The sequence below is a fragment of the Vigna umbellata genome, chromosome 6, assembly GCF_029865625.1.
Source record: "Vigna umbellata cultivar VRB3 chromosome 6, Vumbellata_1.0, whole genome shotgun sequence".
In the NCBI taxonomy this organism is placed as follows: Eukaryota; Viridiplantae; Streptophyta; class Magnoliopsida; order Fabales; family Fabaceae; genus Vigna; species Vigna umbellata.
This window is the reverse complement of record NC_142170.1, coordinates 11,066,077-11,084,924: the sequence shown is the minus strand read 5'-3', so window position 1 is coordinate 11,084,924 and position 18,848 is coordinate 11,066,077. Positions and strand designations below refer to the sequence as shown.

General features: G+C 30.0%; 3 protein-coding genes across 3 annotated transcripts; 2 read left to right on the top strand and 1 right to left on the bottom strand.

The window, feature by feature from the left end:
• The first annotated feature begins 1,794 nt into the window (after window positions 1-1,794).
• FUC1 (alpha-L-fucosidase 1) lies at window positions 1,795-5,060 on the top strand. The gene is made up of 3 exons (XM_047310013.2): window positions 1,795-2,568; window positions 3,387-3,623; window positions 4,080-5,060. The coding sequence occupies exons 1-3, from the start codon at window positions 1,964-1,966 to the stop codon at window positions 4,846-4,848; spliced, it is 1,611 nt and encodes a 536-aa protein (XP_047165969.1). The 5' UTR covers window positions 1,795-1,963; the 3' UTR covers window positions 4,849-5,060.
• A 294-nt stretch (window positions 5,061-5,354) lies between these two features.
• On the top strand, window positions 5,355-6,221 carry LOC124835131 (replication factor-A carboxy-terminal domain protein). The gene is made up of 3 exons (XM_047310016.2): window positions 5,355-5,602; window positions 5,690-5,810; window positions 5,883-6,221. Exons 1-3 carry the CDS (start codon window positions 5,441-5,443, stop codon window positions 6,059-6,061), a joined length of 462 nt encoding a protein of 153 aa, XP_047165972.1. The 5' UTR covers window positions 5,355-5,440; the 3' UTR covers window positions 6,062-6,221.
• SCPL48 (serine carboxypeptidase-like 48) lies at window positions 6,140-9,848 on the bottom strand. The gene is made up of 9 exons (XM_047310014.2): window positions 9,406-9,848; window positions 8,651-8,819; window positions 8,287-8,406; window positions 7,903-8,046; window positions 7,660-7,810; window positions 7,457-7,545; window positions 7,051-7,309; window positions 6,573-6,706; window positions 6,140-6,491 (listed from the first exon to the last, which is right to left on the bottom strand). The coding sequence occupies exons 1-9, from the start codon at window positions 9,735-9,737 to the stop codon at window positions 6,369-6,371; spliced, it is 1,521 nt and encodes a 506-aa protein (XP_047165970.1). The 5' UTR covers window positions 9,738-9,848; the 3' UTR covers window positions 6,140-6,368.
• Window positions 9,849-18,848: the final 9,000 nt, after the last annotated feature.

Below are 18,848 nucleotides of genomic sequence, written 5' to 3'. Positions count from 1 at the left end.
AAGTGAATATAAATACGCAATAAACAAATGTCGAGGTTTTTTTCAAAGAGAGTTTACGCGAGTAGTTTTGTTAGTACATTGTATTTACTCCCTTTTTTTTCGTTTTTTAATTCTTGCAATTATTTACTTTATGGAAAATCAAGGACGTTAGATCAGCAAATCAAACTAATATTTTACAAATTTCAGGAAAAAAACAGAAACAAATATAAACCATAAACAAAAACAGTTAATTTTATCACTGAATAAAAAAATAATATAGTACGAATTATCATGTTCTTTAATGAGAGTGACTTAGCTAGAACTTTAGAGAGTGGAGACAGAGAACACGCGTGGAAACAATCATTTGTTTGTATTTCGTCTGTGAGGGAAAGGTTTCAAGACAATAAAAATATTCATTCTTTCTTTCCACTAGTTGGAAAAATGGTAATGCTGAACTTTAGAAACTATACAAATACTTTCTATTTTCTTACATTTATAATAACTCATTTTACAGGGACACTATGATATTTATTTCTTCAACAGATTATTAAAAAAAAAAACTAATGTAATGTATGAAGAGAGTTAAAGTAATGTTTTTTTGAATAAATTTAATAATAATGTATATATTTACAAAAATATTTAATTATTTTTTTACTACACTAATAATTGAAATATAAATTAATCACTTTTAAAATTCACACATTTCACCAGGTGTACACTAGGAGCCAGACGGTCTTAATGCATACTAAGAAGATCGAACGGTGCTGGAGAATCAAAAACAGTTAAACGACAAATAGTTATTGTTGAATTTCGGCAAATAAGATCGAATGTCCTATCAAAGTCGTTCGGCCTTATTTAATAGATAAGTTTTCTCTTCAAAGATTAAGGTAAATAGTAATTAGAGGTAATGAGTTGAGATTGGGTCGAGATTAAGATTTCATTAATCTCAAGCCTATATAAAAAACTATAAATACAGGTCAAAAGTAAGATCGCATTTAGTGTGCATTTAATACCACTGTTTTGAATACCATACATACCATTTTATGACTTAAGCATGTAATATCCCAAAAGACATTGAAGGAAAAATTGTGAAAGTAATATAAGTTACTTGATCCTATACCCCAAAAACCAGGTTTGGTGAAAAATAGTTATTATGTTATGGTAATGTGACCTAATAATATCTTTTAAACATGTTGAAGATTAATAGTCTAACAATCATATAATTATTGGTCTAAATCAAAGAGAGGAAATAGTTACCTGATAACTATTTTAAAATCTAACAAAGAAAAAAAATTCTCAAATTTAAAATTTGATAAGGTGTAAAGTTTTTCAAATTATAGATGATAGTTTTGAAATAAAAAAAATTGGAAGTGGAAATTGAAATGATTGGAGTTACACCACTCCATCTTCTCCCTACAATTCTTCAATTTCTTTTAAATTCTAAATTTATTCTTTTTATTTTTTAAAATCCTAATCCCAATTTTCTCTTACTTTCACTTTTACTTTATCAGCAGTAAACTCCATCTCTCGTTGTCACTTTCTCACTTTCTCTCATTTATAACTTTTTATGAGTTTAAAAGTACCATGATTCCATAATCGGCTAAAAAAATTTTCTTCGTTTTCTTATCTTCAAATAATCAAACTTGAAAATATATCCATGTGTTTTTGTTTTTTGACTATGAAATGATTTGGGCTTACTAATCGCTGTGTTTTTAATGTTTGGCAATTGCTTCCTGCACTCCCCAGATATCTGGAGTTTCTATTTCAGAACACACTTTATTTTCTTCTCCTCAGATCAGATTATTGATTTAGTCATAAAAGTGCCACCTCCATTGCAGAGTCTTTCCATTTTGTGGCACTTATTTTTCTTTCTCTTAATCAGATTTATATTATAATTACTTTTTAGTTATCAGTGCCACGTTACTATGTGAAGTGGAAGTGTCAGAAACACTTGCGGTCAACCATACCTTGTGAAGCTACCACCATGAAGCTGCACAAGAGTTCGAGATCATGGTCCAAACCCCACGATCTCTTCATCAAAATTTCAACTTGCAGACTTCCCAATTTCCCAATTCAGATTATCCTCCTGGCTCTCAGTCATTTCTTGCTCCCTGCATCTTGTTCCCGGAAACCCCCGCCTCTTCCAATTTTGCCCCTCCCGACGGCGTTCCAGCTCCAATGGCAACTGGGCGACATGGCCCTCTTCTTCCACTTCGGCACCAACACCTTCACGGACTCCGAGTGGGGTTCCGGCCACGCTCACCCCTCCGTCTTCAACCCCACCAAGCTCAACGCATCGCAGTGGATAAGGGTCGCTAAAGATTCTGGTTTTTCCACGGTAATCCTCACTGCAAAACACCACGATGGGTTCTGCTTGTGGCCCTCTGATTACACTGACTATTCCGTGCGCTCCAGCAACTGGAAGAACGGAAACGGCGACGTCCTCGCTGAGCTCTCCGCCGCCGCTAAGGATGCCGGTGTCGGCCTCGGAATTTATCTTTCGCCGTGGGATCGCCATGAGACATATTACGGTGACACTTTGCAGTATAATGAGTTCTACTTGGCCCAAATGACTGAGCTCCTCACTAGGTATCTAAACTAAGTAGTTGTGTACATGTTAAATAATTGAGTAATTATTCGGATATTAGTACTTATTTGAAAATTATTTTTATAATGTAAGGGAATAAATGTTGAAATAAAAGTTCAATTTGTAAGTATTTGCAGTATAAACTGTAAAGAAGTGTATAATCTTTTATTTCTAATACCCCTAGAAATTATTTATTTTAGTTCTTTATATATCCAAATTCTTTTAATAGTTCATTTACATACACTTTTCATTCCGTTCTAGTTTTTGTGGTTTATGAACGTGAGAGACTAAAATGATAGATCAAGTGATAGTGTAAAATTATTGGACTATTTACAGTTATGATTAATCTGTTTCATACATGTCTTAGTTATGTTGGAGTCGACATTTTATAAGCTATTTTATTAGTTTTTCCTAACTCGCATACATGCATAAAATAAGTTTCAACAAAACTTATAACCATAGTTAATGCTGGGTTCTTTAAGAGGAAATATCTGAAACATTCGGCACGAATCAACCATGAGGCAACCCATATAAAAAACTCCAACACCACTTCTAGCTCAATTTTAAGAAAATGAGTTTGTATTATTCATATAGCTCATTTCTACTAGTGAGGATCTCAAGTCACAGTTGAATTCATAAGAGTTAGGTTCGTTGACAATCTACTATCTAGTTAGTAATGCAATACATATGTGATTGGAGAGATAACATTACTGATATGAAGTTTTCCCTGTGATCCTGTGAATCATTTTTTTTTTGTTTTTGCCAATTTGCTCTCTGTATGCATTTCATGTTTATTTCACAGTAAGTTCATTCAAAGCAGGTATGGAGGGATAACGGACGTTTTTCTGGATGGTGCAAAAGGGGAAGGGGAGAAGGACATGAAATATCTATATGCAAGCTGGAATTCTCTGATTCACCAGCTCCAACCAGGGGCCTCTATTTTCTCTGATTTGGGTCCTGATACAAGGTGGATTGGTGATGAGGATGGTAGTGCTGGCTTCACTTGTTGGTCTCTATACAACAAAACAGGGTTTGAAATTGGTGATATTGATCTCCGGTAAGTTGAATTTTGTACTAATATACTTTTCCTTACTTTTAAATGATGTTTGGTTTAAATGTTTATCTTGTTGTCGCTTAGCATTATATAGCTGGATCATAGTTCATGCAAATTGCAAGGTGTATTAGCTGCGTCAAACACTTCTACATAGCAATTTGAAAGTCATGTAACTCTCTTTCTATAATTCATACATGGGTGGGTATTCAGAGAAATGAATTAATTTGATTCAGCCTATTCGTTGGTTTTAAATGAAGTTGAATGTAAATTTCAGTTAGTTCTTTGTTGCTTGTATCCACTGCAAAGCTTGAAAATCTGGAGAATCATATACATGACTAAAATACTCTCAAAATGGCACCTGAAAATTTTAACACTCTCAGATTTCATAGAACCAGAGGTTCCCTTGTTTGTATTTGAGTAGTGTAGACATTTACCAAATGTGTTTTGGTCATGTAACAGATACAATAGCGAGGGAGATCCATTTGGTCCCGATTGGATTCCTGCTACATGTGATGTCTCTATAAGACCCGGTTGGTTTTGGCATGCTTCAGAAGTTCCAATGTCTGCAACGAGTCTACTTGAAATATACTATAAATCAGTTGGTAGAAACTGCAAGCTGTTATTGAATGTGCCCCCAAACTCCTCAGGTCTTATTTCAGATGAGGATATCCAAGTTCTTCAAGAGTTCACTGAACTTCGGAGGTCCATATTTTCTCACAATTTGGCCATAAATGCTGTTATTAATGCCAGCAGCATAAGAGGGGGGATTCAAGATACTCACTTTAGTCCCTTCAATGTTCTCAAAGAAGGTATATACACATATTGGGCTCCGGGGGAGAACCAATATAAGTGGATATTGTACATAAATCTCCAAGAACTAGTATCATTCAATGTTCTGCAATTACAAGAGCCTATTTACATGGGGCAGAGGGTGATTGAATTTCACCTTGAGGCGTTGACCCAAGATGGTGTATGGACGAGAGTTGTAAATGGCACCACTATAGGATATAAGCGGCTGTTGCTGTTTCCAAAACTGAAGTCTCAGTATTTGAAGCTAGTTGTTGACAAGTCACGTGCAGACCCATTGATATCATACCTAGGAATCTACATGGATTCTGTTACCGTTTTGAGGGACACACCTGATAAAAAATCACGAGCCTCTTTCAATGGAAGTCAGGTTCTGCAGATCACCACCACAGACAACAGTTCCCTACGTGATGTAGTGTAAATTGTAATGTTGTAAATTTTGAAAACTTTAAAAACTTTACAGTTGGTTCTGCAGACCACCACACACAACAGTTCGTTCAATTGTAATGTTGTAAAATTTGAAAACTTTACATGGATAATACCCGGTCAATCTTCTTAGATTCTTTGTAATTCCTGAAATGCGGCTACAAGAAGAAAATGATTGATATCAATGAATTGATTTCTTCCTTTTCACCTTTCCCCCCCTTTTTCTCCTCTTCCCACCTTAGACATAAATAATGCAGAAGTGTTGCAAAAGGTCTCATCTTTTTTTTTTCATTTATTATAGAATAAATTTAAAATAAGTTTTACTCAATAACATCATCATAGAAATAATCTGTTAAAAATGTATTAATTTTTATACAGCACCGGTGAACACAAACCTATCAAATGGGTGGTTAATTTTCTCCAAAACCTTACCTTTCCTCTTAAAAGATGCGAAATTTTTTAATTGACTTGCGTTTGTCATACGTTCTTATCCATATTTATTTTTCCTCCAATCAAAACAGACTATGAAATTTGAATTAACCTAAACAAACGAAGATAGCAGGAGAGGCAGAAAAGAAACACAAAAAATGGCAGAAGGAAGCAGAAGAAGAGTAATGTGCACCATTCTATCAGTAGACCACACCGATATGTTTTACAGAGTGTGCACGGTTTGCGAAAGGACTCTTCCCAACCCCTCTTCCACCTGCCACTCCTCCAACCCTCCCTCCAAACGACTCTTTCGCATCCTCGTATCGTGTTCTATCTCTCTGTCCCCTTTCTTTTCTCTCCCACCAAATATAATATAAAAACCTTGTTTTGTTTTGTTTCTTTCGTAGATGTCAGTTGCCACAGACACAGAGGTTTTCACTGCCGTCTGCTTCGACAGAGTTGCCAGACTCCTCTTTGGCTGCTCCGCGGATGAATTCTTCAACTTCGCCAAACTTCACCCTTTTTCCGGTATTTTATGCTACTTTATTTTGTTTCATATTTTCTAATGAAAATTCTATAACTTGTTCTGTACTAACGAAGGGATCACGCTGAAAGAGATAATGGAGGGAGAGATGTTCACTATGTCATTATCCAAATCAAAGAACGCCAATGCACAACATGTCAGAATTGCATCCGCTGTTCCTCTAAGCTCTTCATTTGAACCAGCAATTAATGTTCTGAAACAATGCTACCAAACGCCACACGCTTCCCAGTCTTGACACCACTTTACTATACTACGTTTTTAATGTCGACATATTAACATTTCCTTTTTTCTTTATTGTTATTTGTATTGCTCATGAATTGAAATTTGCTTTCGATACAATCTGGTGTAAAGTTGTACACGATTTGGTGTCATGGATACATGGTTTGTTTCAAATTCTTCAGTGTGCAGTTTCAATGATAATAGAAACAAGAAAAAAAATAAGAAGAATTATATTCCACCCTCCCTTATACACAAGGAGAAGACATTAATATTTGCACAAGAAGAGGGATGGTTTTGGGTTTTGTTTGTGCTCTCTGAGTGTATCATTTAGGAGAGACGTTATCCCCATTCTTTGTCATTGTCAGTTTCCCTTGCATCCAGCTTCTTAGCATTGTAAGTGCAGCTTTTGGTTGATCCATAGGCACCATGTGACCAGCCTCGTATACCTGTTTTGTTTAACCAAAAAATAATGTCACCAGAAGTGAATTCACAATTTCACGCATAGCAGTGAAGTCTTGAACACAAACCTTCAGGAAAGCGAGAGGTCCATGGCTTTTCAGCGTGCCTGCTTCTGCACCATCCACCAGAAATGGGACTGCACCAGACGCCCCAAATTCTTTTTGACCAGACCACTCCATTGCTTGAACCCACCTTGAATTCCCTGCCCAAATCACAGACACATTAATTGTTTGTGTGGATTCACATTACGTTTCCAGAATCACATTCAACAATCAACTGAAGTGACTTTAGATAAATATCTGTTCATACTTTTCATTCCAGATTCGTAATTTAGTTTTGAGGTGAAATAATTTTTTTATAATTATTATGTTGGGCAAAACAAGTATACTGAATATTACCATGAATTAGTAATAGAAACATTCAAATATAAATTTTTGAAATCAATTTTGCATATGTTCATCAATCAGTCTAAGAATGCTAAATGACCTCTCTATTCCTTTGACAAACTATATTGGTTCCAAATGAACTGAGTATACGTAGGTTTACCAAGCCAATTGCATATGAGATCTTCTTCTCCAGCATACACAAGCACCTTAATTCCATCCTCTAGAAGTGCTGGAATACCCGCTTCTAGATTTCTCATCCAGTCTTGCATCATAGCGCTATACACTGTGCTACTGCATGAAACGAAGTCCAAGTCCCCAACACCTAAAGCATCTCTCACTGTCTTCTTGTTTAAGAATTCCTCCATCTCAGAGAAGTCATAACACAGATCTCCCACACATTTCTTTCTAATGTCATAGTACTGCATTTAGAATAACAGGATCCGTTACTAAACTCAAACTTCATTATTGTAATTCATCTTGATCATAGCATTCTTTTTATATTGGAAAAATGAAGATACAGAAGTTTTTTAATGGTATAATTCCAACAGCGTTATTTTAAATCTTACATTAACATCTCCAGCAATGTTCATTATCCTATTGAATATCTTATTGCAGACATATAATGAAGTTTCACAGGTTTCTCCACCTTCAGTGCCTGACAAATGAAATACAAATTAAGAGTGTCACTGAACATAAGTAATATGTGATTAGTGCAATAAATTGGTAAAATTCTATCCCTTGTGGTTTTCTTAAAGGAAGTTATTTATACCGCAATCTTCTATGGCCTGCTTGCATGATGGGAGCAACTTGTTGATGCTATTATAATCAGCCTTTTGAATTAGTCCTCTGTCTAATGCATAGTCTGTGTATGCCTGGTACTGAATTTCAGGATTGGTTAACCCATTACCAATAGCAAAACCCTGTGGGAGAAAATGAATTAGTCCATCGAAGAAAAAACAATTACTTAACTTTTCATAATTATGCTATGGGCTATGAGATAGTAGAACAAGACCTTTAGATTTATATGAATTCCTTCTTTTGCTTTGTTTCCTTGGTGAACCCTGGATGCAAGAGCTGGAATGTAGTGTCCAGCATATGACTCTCCAGTAATATAAAAGTCATTCTTAGTGAATTGAGGGTGCTCCTTGAAAAATGCCTGTCATTGTTGTAAAATTTAGTGGACTCATGTATGCTCAGCTGAAGAGTCTAACATACAGTTTGAAATTTAGATTGTGTTTATATATCAGTTATCATCTCATGTTTTATGTATCAACAACCAACCTAAGGAAAATCAATTTTAACCAATTCATATAAGTGATTATAAAAAAAACAAAAATGGTTGAGTTTGATTTTATTATGAAATTATTGTTTTCAATCAGTTATCAAATATACTTACCTGCAAGAAGTCATACAAATCATTGCTAACACCCTCTTCATCATGGCGAATGTCACTCTCATCAGAAGTATAGCTGAACCCTGTTCCAGTGGGTTGATCAACGAATATAATATTTGATGCCTGCAAAACCAGAAAACACTATTGGTTATAACGTGTAGACGAATACAGTGTACCAACTTGATTCTTTGAGCTAGCTATAGTCTCTATTAAGAGTGAACAGAGATATACATAATATCATTTTTTTTCCTGGGAGACAATCTGCATGGGAACATAGAACAGCACAGAAAAATTGATAGGATTTGTCACAAATAGCAAGATACGAGTGAGGTAAAGTGAGAAAGATACAAGAGGAATTAATGGCTACCTTGTCCCAACCATAGTCATTCCACACAAGGGACAAGTTCTTGGTAAGCTGAAAAGGACCATTTTCGTAAAACAAAGCTAGTTCACTGCTACATCCTGGTCCGCCAGTCAACCATATGACAACAGGGTCATCCTTTCTGTTTCGAGACTCAAAGAAAAAGTAGAACATCCTGCAGATGATAAAGTTGAAAAATTATTAGATTCAAAGCAGGATTAGCTCCTAATTATCTACTAAAACATAAAATTGACTACGAAGCAACCTATAAGGAATCTACATGATTAACCAGACTAAACCAGTACTACAGGTGAGGGTAAAATTAACTGGTTGAAATTCAAACACAATTATAAGAATTATATTTGCTGTGATGTAAGCATGCATGGTGTGATGCGTCAAAAAAACCATGCAGGGAAAAGTCAACTCACTTAAAAATCTAAAGGAAACAATTTCTAATCGAGTTAACCAAGATTCCAGTAACAAGCATTACCCTTTTGGTAAAACTGAATAATTATTTAACCTCAATGAAATCCTTTATTGTATACTATTTAATCCACATGACATGGCCTCAACTATAGCTGGCAGGAATTTTAACTTTGGTTGCTTTCCACCAAAACATCCCTCTTTCTCGTGACACTTTACTTTTCCCACCTAACCGAATAAAGCAGCAGTACGCAAGCTAAATAACCCCTAAAAATCACAGAAAAGAATTCCCTACCAAACAACAACAACCATTTCTGAACATGAGTTTGCATCTTTACCTTGCAGCTTTAGAACGAGGAAGGCTATAATAGCCTGCATGGTGACCAAGTTCTTCCACAGAAGACCCTGGAGCAACAAGGCTAGGAAAAGTTAACTTCTTCTCCACAATGTTTCCTGCCACAAGAAGAGAGTCACTCTCGAGTGTGTTAATGGGGTCTTTGGGGAAGAGGTTGAACCCTCGTATGAGTTTTTCTGCCGTTGAAGAAAAACTAAGTTCGCTGTTTGTGTGGTGAGTTGGAGAGGAGAAAGAAGGTGGAATGCTATTGGAGATGAGAAAGAAGAACATAAAAGACAGACATGTGTAGCGGAACCTTGAGGACGATGATGCCATGTTTTGTTTCGTAGAGAAAAAGTGTGGCAATGGCTATGAATTTATAGTGGTGGTTTGGTTGTTACCTATGCAAACTGGTTTGGTTGTTACAAGTTACAATTCTGTCTAGTCTTGCGAAAAAGTTGAGTATGGGAGACTTTGTGGTTTCCTGCACTTTTCAAGTTGCTATTTTAAAATATAAGCCTACATGCAAATAACTACTACAGGTTTTTAACTATAGCATCACATGACAAAACAACTTTGCCTTTTAACCTTAAAACCTTTTGCAAATCAAAGTTTTTAAGAATTAAATAATATGTGTAATAATATTGCCAAGGTTATTTATTACATTATACGGTAATGGAACCAACATCTAGACGAAAATAAAGAAACAATAAAATAGTTTAATATATTAATCTCGTTAATTTATATTTTTTTTCTTAAGGGTTAAATATGTTTTTGATCCCTTAATTTTTAGTGAAAATTGGAATTAGTCCATCTTCAAAACTTTAGACTAATTTAGTCTCCAAACTTTAGAAATGTGTAAATTTAGTCATTTTAACCAAATTTTGTTAACTTTATTTGATGTTTCAAACGCATTTCTCAATTAACATTGAAGCAAAAATGTGTCAAATGGTATAAATAACTCAAATGCTATCATCAAACGCACTTGAAACATCAAATAAACCTAACAAAATTTAGTTAAAAGGACTAAATTCACACATTTTTAAAATTTGGAGACTAAATTAGGCCAAAGTTTTGAAGAGGGACTAATTCCAAATTTCACTAAAAGTTAAGAGATAAAAAACATATTTAACCATTTTCTTAATCACTGAAATTGTTTAATTGTTGATTGTTTTACAATGGAAAGAGTTCTGAAAAACACAAAAAATATGGAAGAAGTATATTTTTAATTAATTTGCAGTATTTAATAAAGTACATAAATATTCCTTAATCTACGTTGTAATATTGAGAATCTCTTTATTTATATGTTTTAGAAAGTTAACTTTTGGTTGTAATGGTATATATAATCGATAGTGCATTTACTTAATGTAAAATGTACGCTGGGAAATTAATTTTGACAATGAGTGCTGCCAACATTTCTCATGATGTTGCAAAGTAAAAAGACTCTAATTAATCTTAATAAAAAAGAAGCTAATATAAAATATGATAGTTATTTATACTTGACGTACGGATATAATACGTATTGGATACGATCGTATTTTATTTGATAATTCACTTATTTTAAAAATAGCATAATACAATACTTATGTAAAAATGTATAAAAATTTCTAAAAATATGATGAATATATAATTCGAATTATTAGAATTTAAATTAAAATCATATGAAACATTGTTCAAATAAATAAAATCAAATAAATTATACATTACATATTAATTACTTCATTTTCGAAAAAAATTGTGACAATAATTTATTTGATAAAAGGTTTGAATGGTGCAGAGGTCCTAAACGAGTTGTTGGTGGATGGAGGAAAATAGAAAGCTTCAATGATGTTATAGCCCTAAACAAAGTTCATGACTATCGACAACAGCTATAGTCCAATGAAGATGGAAGTTTCAACAATGGATAAAATACAATGGGTGTGAATAGAAAAGGCCAGAGGAAAGAAGAGAAAAAAAGGATTTTACACTTTAAAAAAGGAAGCATATTATATCATTGATCTAATATCACATCTTGATTTTCTTTTTTTTATTTAAAAATAACATATTAAATTGGTTTCCTCAATAAATAATCTAATATAGAAATATATTATATTGATTCTCTTCACAACTCAATCTAATTTCAATTATTTACAAAATTATCACTGTATTTTTTATTACACCAATTTCAAAATAATATATATATATATATATATATATATATATATATATATATATATATATATAAATTAAATTATGATGTATTAACAATAATTTAGACGTCCATGGATATAAATAAAAATCTTGTCGAATACAACTATATTATATGGAATTTAAATTTGTTTATTACAGTTTTATTAGATTGAATTTATTTTTAATTGATATGAAATCTTCAATTTATATAAAATTCACATTTAATTGAAGTATAGATTTCAAAATTCAATCGTCAATGTTTATGAGTCAGTGAATTATTTTGTTATAAAGACTTTTTATTAAGGGCAATGAACGATAAAGGATCTTAATTAGTAATTTTGAAAAAATTAAAATAATATATTCAAAATTTATATATATTATTATTTTCACTAACTTTAAAATTTGTAATTATTAAAAGAATTTATATTATTACTTAAATTAATTAGGTATAAGATAGTATATGACTATGACTAATCAAATTCTTATATTTCAAACATTCTCTGCAAATAAAAAACTTTTTGTATGAGATATAATAAAATTATCTTCTTTTCCATAAATTAAACAAAATAAGTGAGAAATGTGTTAAAACAATGAATATGTATGTTTTATTTATTTGTTTTTTTCATAAATAAGTATGGGTGACAATGAAATTCATGTTTTATCGCTAAAGAAAGAATGATCAGAAAGAACATATGAAAAAAGAGATTATAAAAAGGTTATCTTAATTTTTTCTTCTGTCATTTCAACTTTTTTTATTTCATATAGTTTTTAAAGTTAAATAGACATCAGACACATTAATAATTATAAAATGAATGAATAGTTTTTTCTTTTCATTTCTAAAGCCTAAAAAGATGGGATGGATGACCCAGTTAGCATGTCTTGCAAGTGTGGCCTTCTTAAGATTTTATATTGCATGATGAATTATTGAAAAATAATTAATGGAACAAATCTCTATGATTGCATTATGTCAATTCCTTAAATTGATTTGTCTCTGCCAAAATCACTTATCTTGCGTCTCATTCGTTATGTGTCAACATAAAGTCGATCAATTAGAGAAAGTAAAACCTAAGTTTGAAAAAACTCTTGAGATTAATATTGAGAAGACAGTTATTGTAAAGTAAAATTAGTTAAATGTTTAAAAAAAAGTAAGCACAGTACGTTTTGTATTAGTGAAGCTAATAAGGTAGGTATATGAAAGTGTAGCGTGTAAGATATGATAGCGGTGACTTAATTGCATGCACAAGCAATATGAACAAACAAAACTCAGGAGTGTCGTACAAGACTACCAACATGTTTGGAATCAAAATAGATCCCTACCCTCTTGTGTAAAACCAAAATAAATTGAAATACTATTATTATTATGATTATTTATTTTATTTTATTGTTAATTAAGAGATATATTTTTAATCTCTACATAATTACTTTTTATAGACATGACTATGGTTTCTTCGTTACTTTTAATAATTTCATGTTATTTAGGAATTGAGATATAAAACAATTTAAATATGTTTTTTTAATTTTTAACATATCTTTAAAGATAAAAGCATTTGAATAAGACTCAAAGACGGATAATATTTATGTATTAGAATTTTAAGTGTAAGTTTATGTTTCACATTAAATAAAATTGAGAAAATAGAATAAAGATAAAACTCATTAACCCATTGTCTTAAGATTTTTGTAAAGAATGATATCAATTCTTTATATAGTTAAGCTCAAATCTAACTAGTGTTGTATTTCTCTAATAAACATCCTTAACTCAAAAAATTTGAAATCAGAACAATTATAATTTTGCCTATATTCATGTCATATATATTTATATTTTTATAAATAAAGATAGAAGAGTTTTCTCTTGCCTTATCATAATTTAAATAGTTTTTTACTCTTTTGCAAAGCTTTTTATCTCCCATTTGTTTGTATTTAGTTGGAAGACTCTTTCAGTTGCTTAGTGTGACTAGTCTCATACCTAACATGCTCTTAGCATGATATCTTTATTACATGAAGTATGTGTGTAATGATGTATGGTAAGTTGGAAGTTGAAAAACCAGTATTTTACTAACAGACAAGTGATAGAGGTTTTAAAGATACGGTGACCTTAGCAGTAGAACAGAATGGATATTTTGTAAATGCAATATCTTGTCAAGAAATTAGTTCAAGATCAGTATTGGAATATATAATCACACTTCTATGAAGCACCATAGTAAAAATTCAGTAATAGGTGCTGATTTTTTTACTTCAGTTATCTAATCATTTTTGCATCAATACTATTTAGTTTTTATATTGCATATTTGGAGACTCGTTTTAAACTTCAAAATGTGTTATTTTAAAACATGTATAATACTATACTAATAGATAATTTTATATGTGCGAATCTACTGGTTTTGTATAGTTTATAAAAAAAATATAAATAATTATGTAAGAAATTAAGAAAAATCATGAATAAAATAAAGAGGCACTAATTTGCTATGGTTGAGAAAGGAATTTTTGAACTAGTTATTGAATCAAATTTAAAAATAAAAATAAGAAATATATTGGAAATGAATAAACATGATAATAGCTAATTGAATCACAATATAAACTTTTTTATTACACTTTCAAAATTATATATTATAAGTATTTATTTATTATAATTATTAATTAGAGTGCGTCGCATTGGTTAATAGAATTCTTAGCAATATTGGACCAAAAGACATAATTTTTGTTTGGTCATGTGTGTGGGCTACATACAGTTTGGAATCTGAGCCCAGAAACATAAATGAGTCTTGAGGTTTAGCCATTCCACATTACTCCTTGCACCATCAAATTTTTATAAAATTCTAAAACTATCTTTTATATTTTAAATATTCTATATTTCCACATTTTTTCTCAACGGACGTGGACATTCATCAAAGAAAAAAAATACTTCAATGAATATGTTAACGGACGTGACTATATTGGTTCAAATTTTTTTTAGTTTTTTATTTATTAATTTAATATTCTTTATATAGTTAATTAAATGGATGGGCCACATCATGTGACTACATTCGTTAATTATTTTTTTTAGTTTTTAATTTATTAATTTATTATATTTTAAATTAATATATAAATATTATTTTTTTAATTTATTACATAATTATATATAAATTAAATTTATTTTCTTTAATACAATAATTATTATAAAATTAATTTATATATTATTATTTAATTAATTATTATATAATTATTAGTTAAACGAACGTGCCATTTTCGTTAAAGTTTTTTTAATTTATTAATTTATTATATTTTAAGTTAATATATAAATATTATATAATTTTATTTTAAATTTATTACATAATTATATATAAATTAATTTTATTTTATTTAATAAAATAATAATTATTAATTTAATTTATATATTATTATTTAATTAATTATTATAATATTTTTCATATCATTAATTAAACGGATGTGCTAAATCGGACGTGGCTTCATTCGTAAGTTTTATTTTTCTTCTTTTTTTAGTTTATTAATTTATTATATTTTAATTAATATATAAACATTATTTATTTTTTTAAATTTATTAAATAATTATATATAAATTAATTTTATTTTATTTAATAAAATAATAATTATTAATTTAATTTATATATTATTATTTAATTAATTATTATAATATTTTTTATATTACTAATGAAACGGATGTACAGTGTGGCCACATCCGTCAGGTTTTTCTTTTTTTTAGTTTATTACTATTCATGTCTTGAAATTGTGTGTGAATATTGTTAATGAAAATTAGAGGTGTTTGTTGTATTGAATTTCTGTGTTAATATTATATGTTGTTGTTTTGAATCTGTAAATAAGAAATTTGTTAAAAACTAGTTGAGGAACACTTTGGCTAAGGAAAGACTTGGTACTTAAGTTGTCCATGATGATACACCTCTCTTTCCTAGAAGTCTACTCGATAGGTTTTTAACTTAAATCCTATTGAACAGATTAAGCACTGTTAAACTATTATGCAATATACTCAATTGATATAAAATATGTGATGGATTCATCATTTTGAAAGGATAAGAAGATGTCTAACCGGCTATGCCAAATTCAACTTCTTAGTTCCCCAGAACGTTTATATTGAGGTTATAATTGTGATGGTAGAATAGAGGAATCTTAAAAATCGGAGTTGTTACATCCCTGATCATAAAGCAGACCTGGTCAAATTCAGTAAGTTGTGACTAGTCATATGTAGTGGCGTTTATGGTGAGTTTGATTCGTCAAACATTTGATTCTTCTCCGGTGACTATTTATAGTGATATTTTAGTAATGTTAATTTATTTTGTGATATATTCATTTTGTATTATTTCTGTGATGATTGTATTTTATTATATTAGATTTGAATTTATGCATCTGAACATGATATGAGTATTATGGGGAGATTTTTTAATGGTATAATATGAGTTGAGGAATATGAGCATGATATGAGTCTCGTGGAGAGATTATGTAATAATATGGTATTAGTGTATATGTTGATGTTGAAGGTCCTGTTGTTGGAGATTATCCTGATACTCTAATAATCATCCAATCTCAAGTAGAGAAAGATGAATTATATGATGAGAGGAGCAGGAGGTACTGGTCTATGTGTCGGCTTTGGACATAGTGTTGAGGACTAACCTTGTGGATGGTATGGAGTATTTTGGAAGTGTATTTGTAAGAAGAAGTAGAAGTCATCACAAGTGCATAACCTCCCGTGACCGCTCATCAACGTATCATCCGAATGAGTGTCTATTGGGTATTGTGGAATGAGTGTCTATTGAGTATTGTGGGATGAGTGTCTATTGGGTATTCTGAGATGAGTGTCTATTGGGTATTGTGAGATGAGTATCTATTGGGTATTGTGGGATGAGTGTCTATTGGGTATTGTGGAATGAATGTCTATTAGGGATTGTGGTATGATGAGATGAGTATCTATGGTGCGATTGTTGTATGATGGTATAAGGGTGTCTGACATAATTATTATATGATGTTTGTTAAGTGTATCAAAGTAATTATGCATGTTTTATAAATGATTTGTTGCATGTTAGCTCACCCTACTTGTTTGTGTTTGTATATGTGCGATGATCGTATAATTCGTTATACGGGAGTAGATGAAGGAATGTCGTCTGATTGAATGCCAATGAAGAAAGAGATAGAAGAATAAATTAGAAGAATTCAAGTTATATTTATGAGTTTGTAGTTGAAATATGAGTTATATATATCAACTATGAATTATCAAGTGAGATCATGAGATGTTACTTTAAATGTAATGCTATAATATATCAATTATAAATTATTAAATGTGAGATTATGAGTGTTTATACAATCCATTCAAAATCAATTTAGAAATATATTTCTTAAAACAGTTCGTAAAACTTCAATATTTTTAATTATATATAAAATTAAATGGCAGATAACATCGAAAACTTTATATTCACAGTACATTCTAATTAATTTTTCATTAAGTTCATATGCATATGTTTATACTAACATATAAATTGGACATCAATTTTTATAAATTCTTTTAGTATATTATATATATATAATTTTGATAAAAAAGAATGCAGTCATCATATATCTTACATGAATATGGTATGTACCGACAAATATGTATATCCACTAGTAATTATAATATTAATAGTTAATATTTTAACCAAATAACTTATTTCTATATTTTATTTAAAGTTTATTATTTTCTTAACCCACATCTTCACGTTATATGTATATTATTAAATTATTCCTTATTTATTTCCTTTATATATCGTCATTCAGGCATTGTATGCTTTGAAAATATATTATGTATTTTCAGCCTTTGTTATATTGTTTTCATTTCATTAAAACAAAATATCGATTCAAAATATTTTATAAATTTTAATCACTATGCAAACACAATTAATTTTGCTTAAATTCAATCAATTGTGGTAAACTTTTAAATGAACTTTTTTATCTTCGACAATCCACTGCTTAGTTTACAATCCATGCAGCATGCCAAAATCTAATAATCTAAAAAATAAATATATAAAACTTTGGATTATGCAGTTTTGTTAGTTTCTACTCATAATTAGTGAGCCCATTGACCTCCTTCAAACTAACCCTTATTCTGGATATATAAATTAAAATCCCTTGCTTTGGTTACCAATAGTGATAGAAAAAATAAATAAAGATGCTAATTTAGGTAAGAAGAAAAAAAATATTGGCAGTACAATAATTGATTACGTGATCTCCATGGTTTAGAATTTGAAATAGCATATGGGGCCACAAAAACTCAATGGTTCTGCAATTTCTTAATCAATTATTAGTATTCTTAATCAATTACTTAATGCTTTCATATTGCTACCTTTGTTAAATAAATAAATTTTGTAGTTTACTCATTAAATCACTGCAGCTTAGTTCAAGTTCCTACTGAACATCTATATGAACTTTCACATTTTCATACTTCAAAATTCATTCATATTTTCGAGGTCCTTTAGTTTAAAATTTATGCTTATTTTTATGAACTCTTCTTTATTTGGGGGTGAAAGTTATCAAGTTTGAAACCTTATCTATTATCTTAATCACACTTCAATCTTTACGATTTAGTCAATAAATTTATTATAGCCATTTAGATCTAAATCAAATATTTATTTTATACTGTTTTTTAAGGATTGGTAGTTTAATTTATTTAAGGATAATTTTTTTTTCAATTTAATATATATATATATATATATATATATATATATATATATATATATATATATATATAATGGTATTATAAAAGGCATTTTACTCAACTTACTTATTTATATGAAATCATTAAAGTTACTTATTTTATTAAAAATTAGTATAAATAGTAGATGAAAATTAAAGTGTTATAACACATCTAATTACACAAATAAATAATTTAATATTCATATTATCAAAACGTTATTGATAAATAAGTGTTTAAAAAGATGAAATTGTTAACTTACAAACTTAATAATAATAAATAATTATTAATAAAAAATGATAAGAATATAATAAAAGATTATTATAAGTAGGTTACAAATCAATTCGCTTCTGATTTAGTTTGAACTTGTTTAATAGACAAGTTGTCTAACCTATACCTATACTTAAAAAAATTGGATTATCTTCAACCAATTTAAACTCATTTTGACACCTCTAATTAAATTCACCTTAAACATTTCTAAACTTTTCTTTTTTCCTTTTTCTTTTGGAGTAACCTAAACGTTTTATTATAAAAATTGAGTTAGTAATTCCTTTTTTTATGTTTTGATTAATAATATACTTAAAATTTAACATTTATAATATATTTTTTTC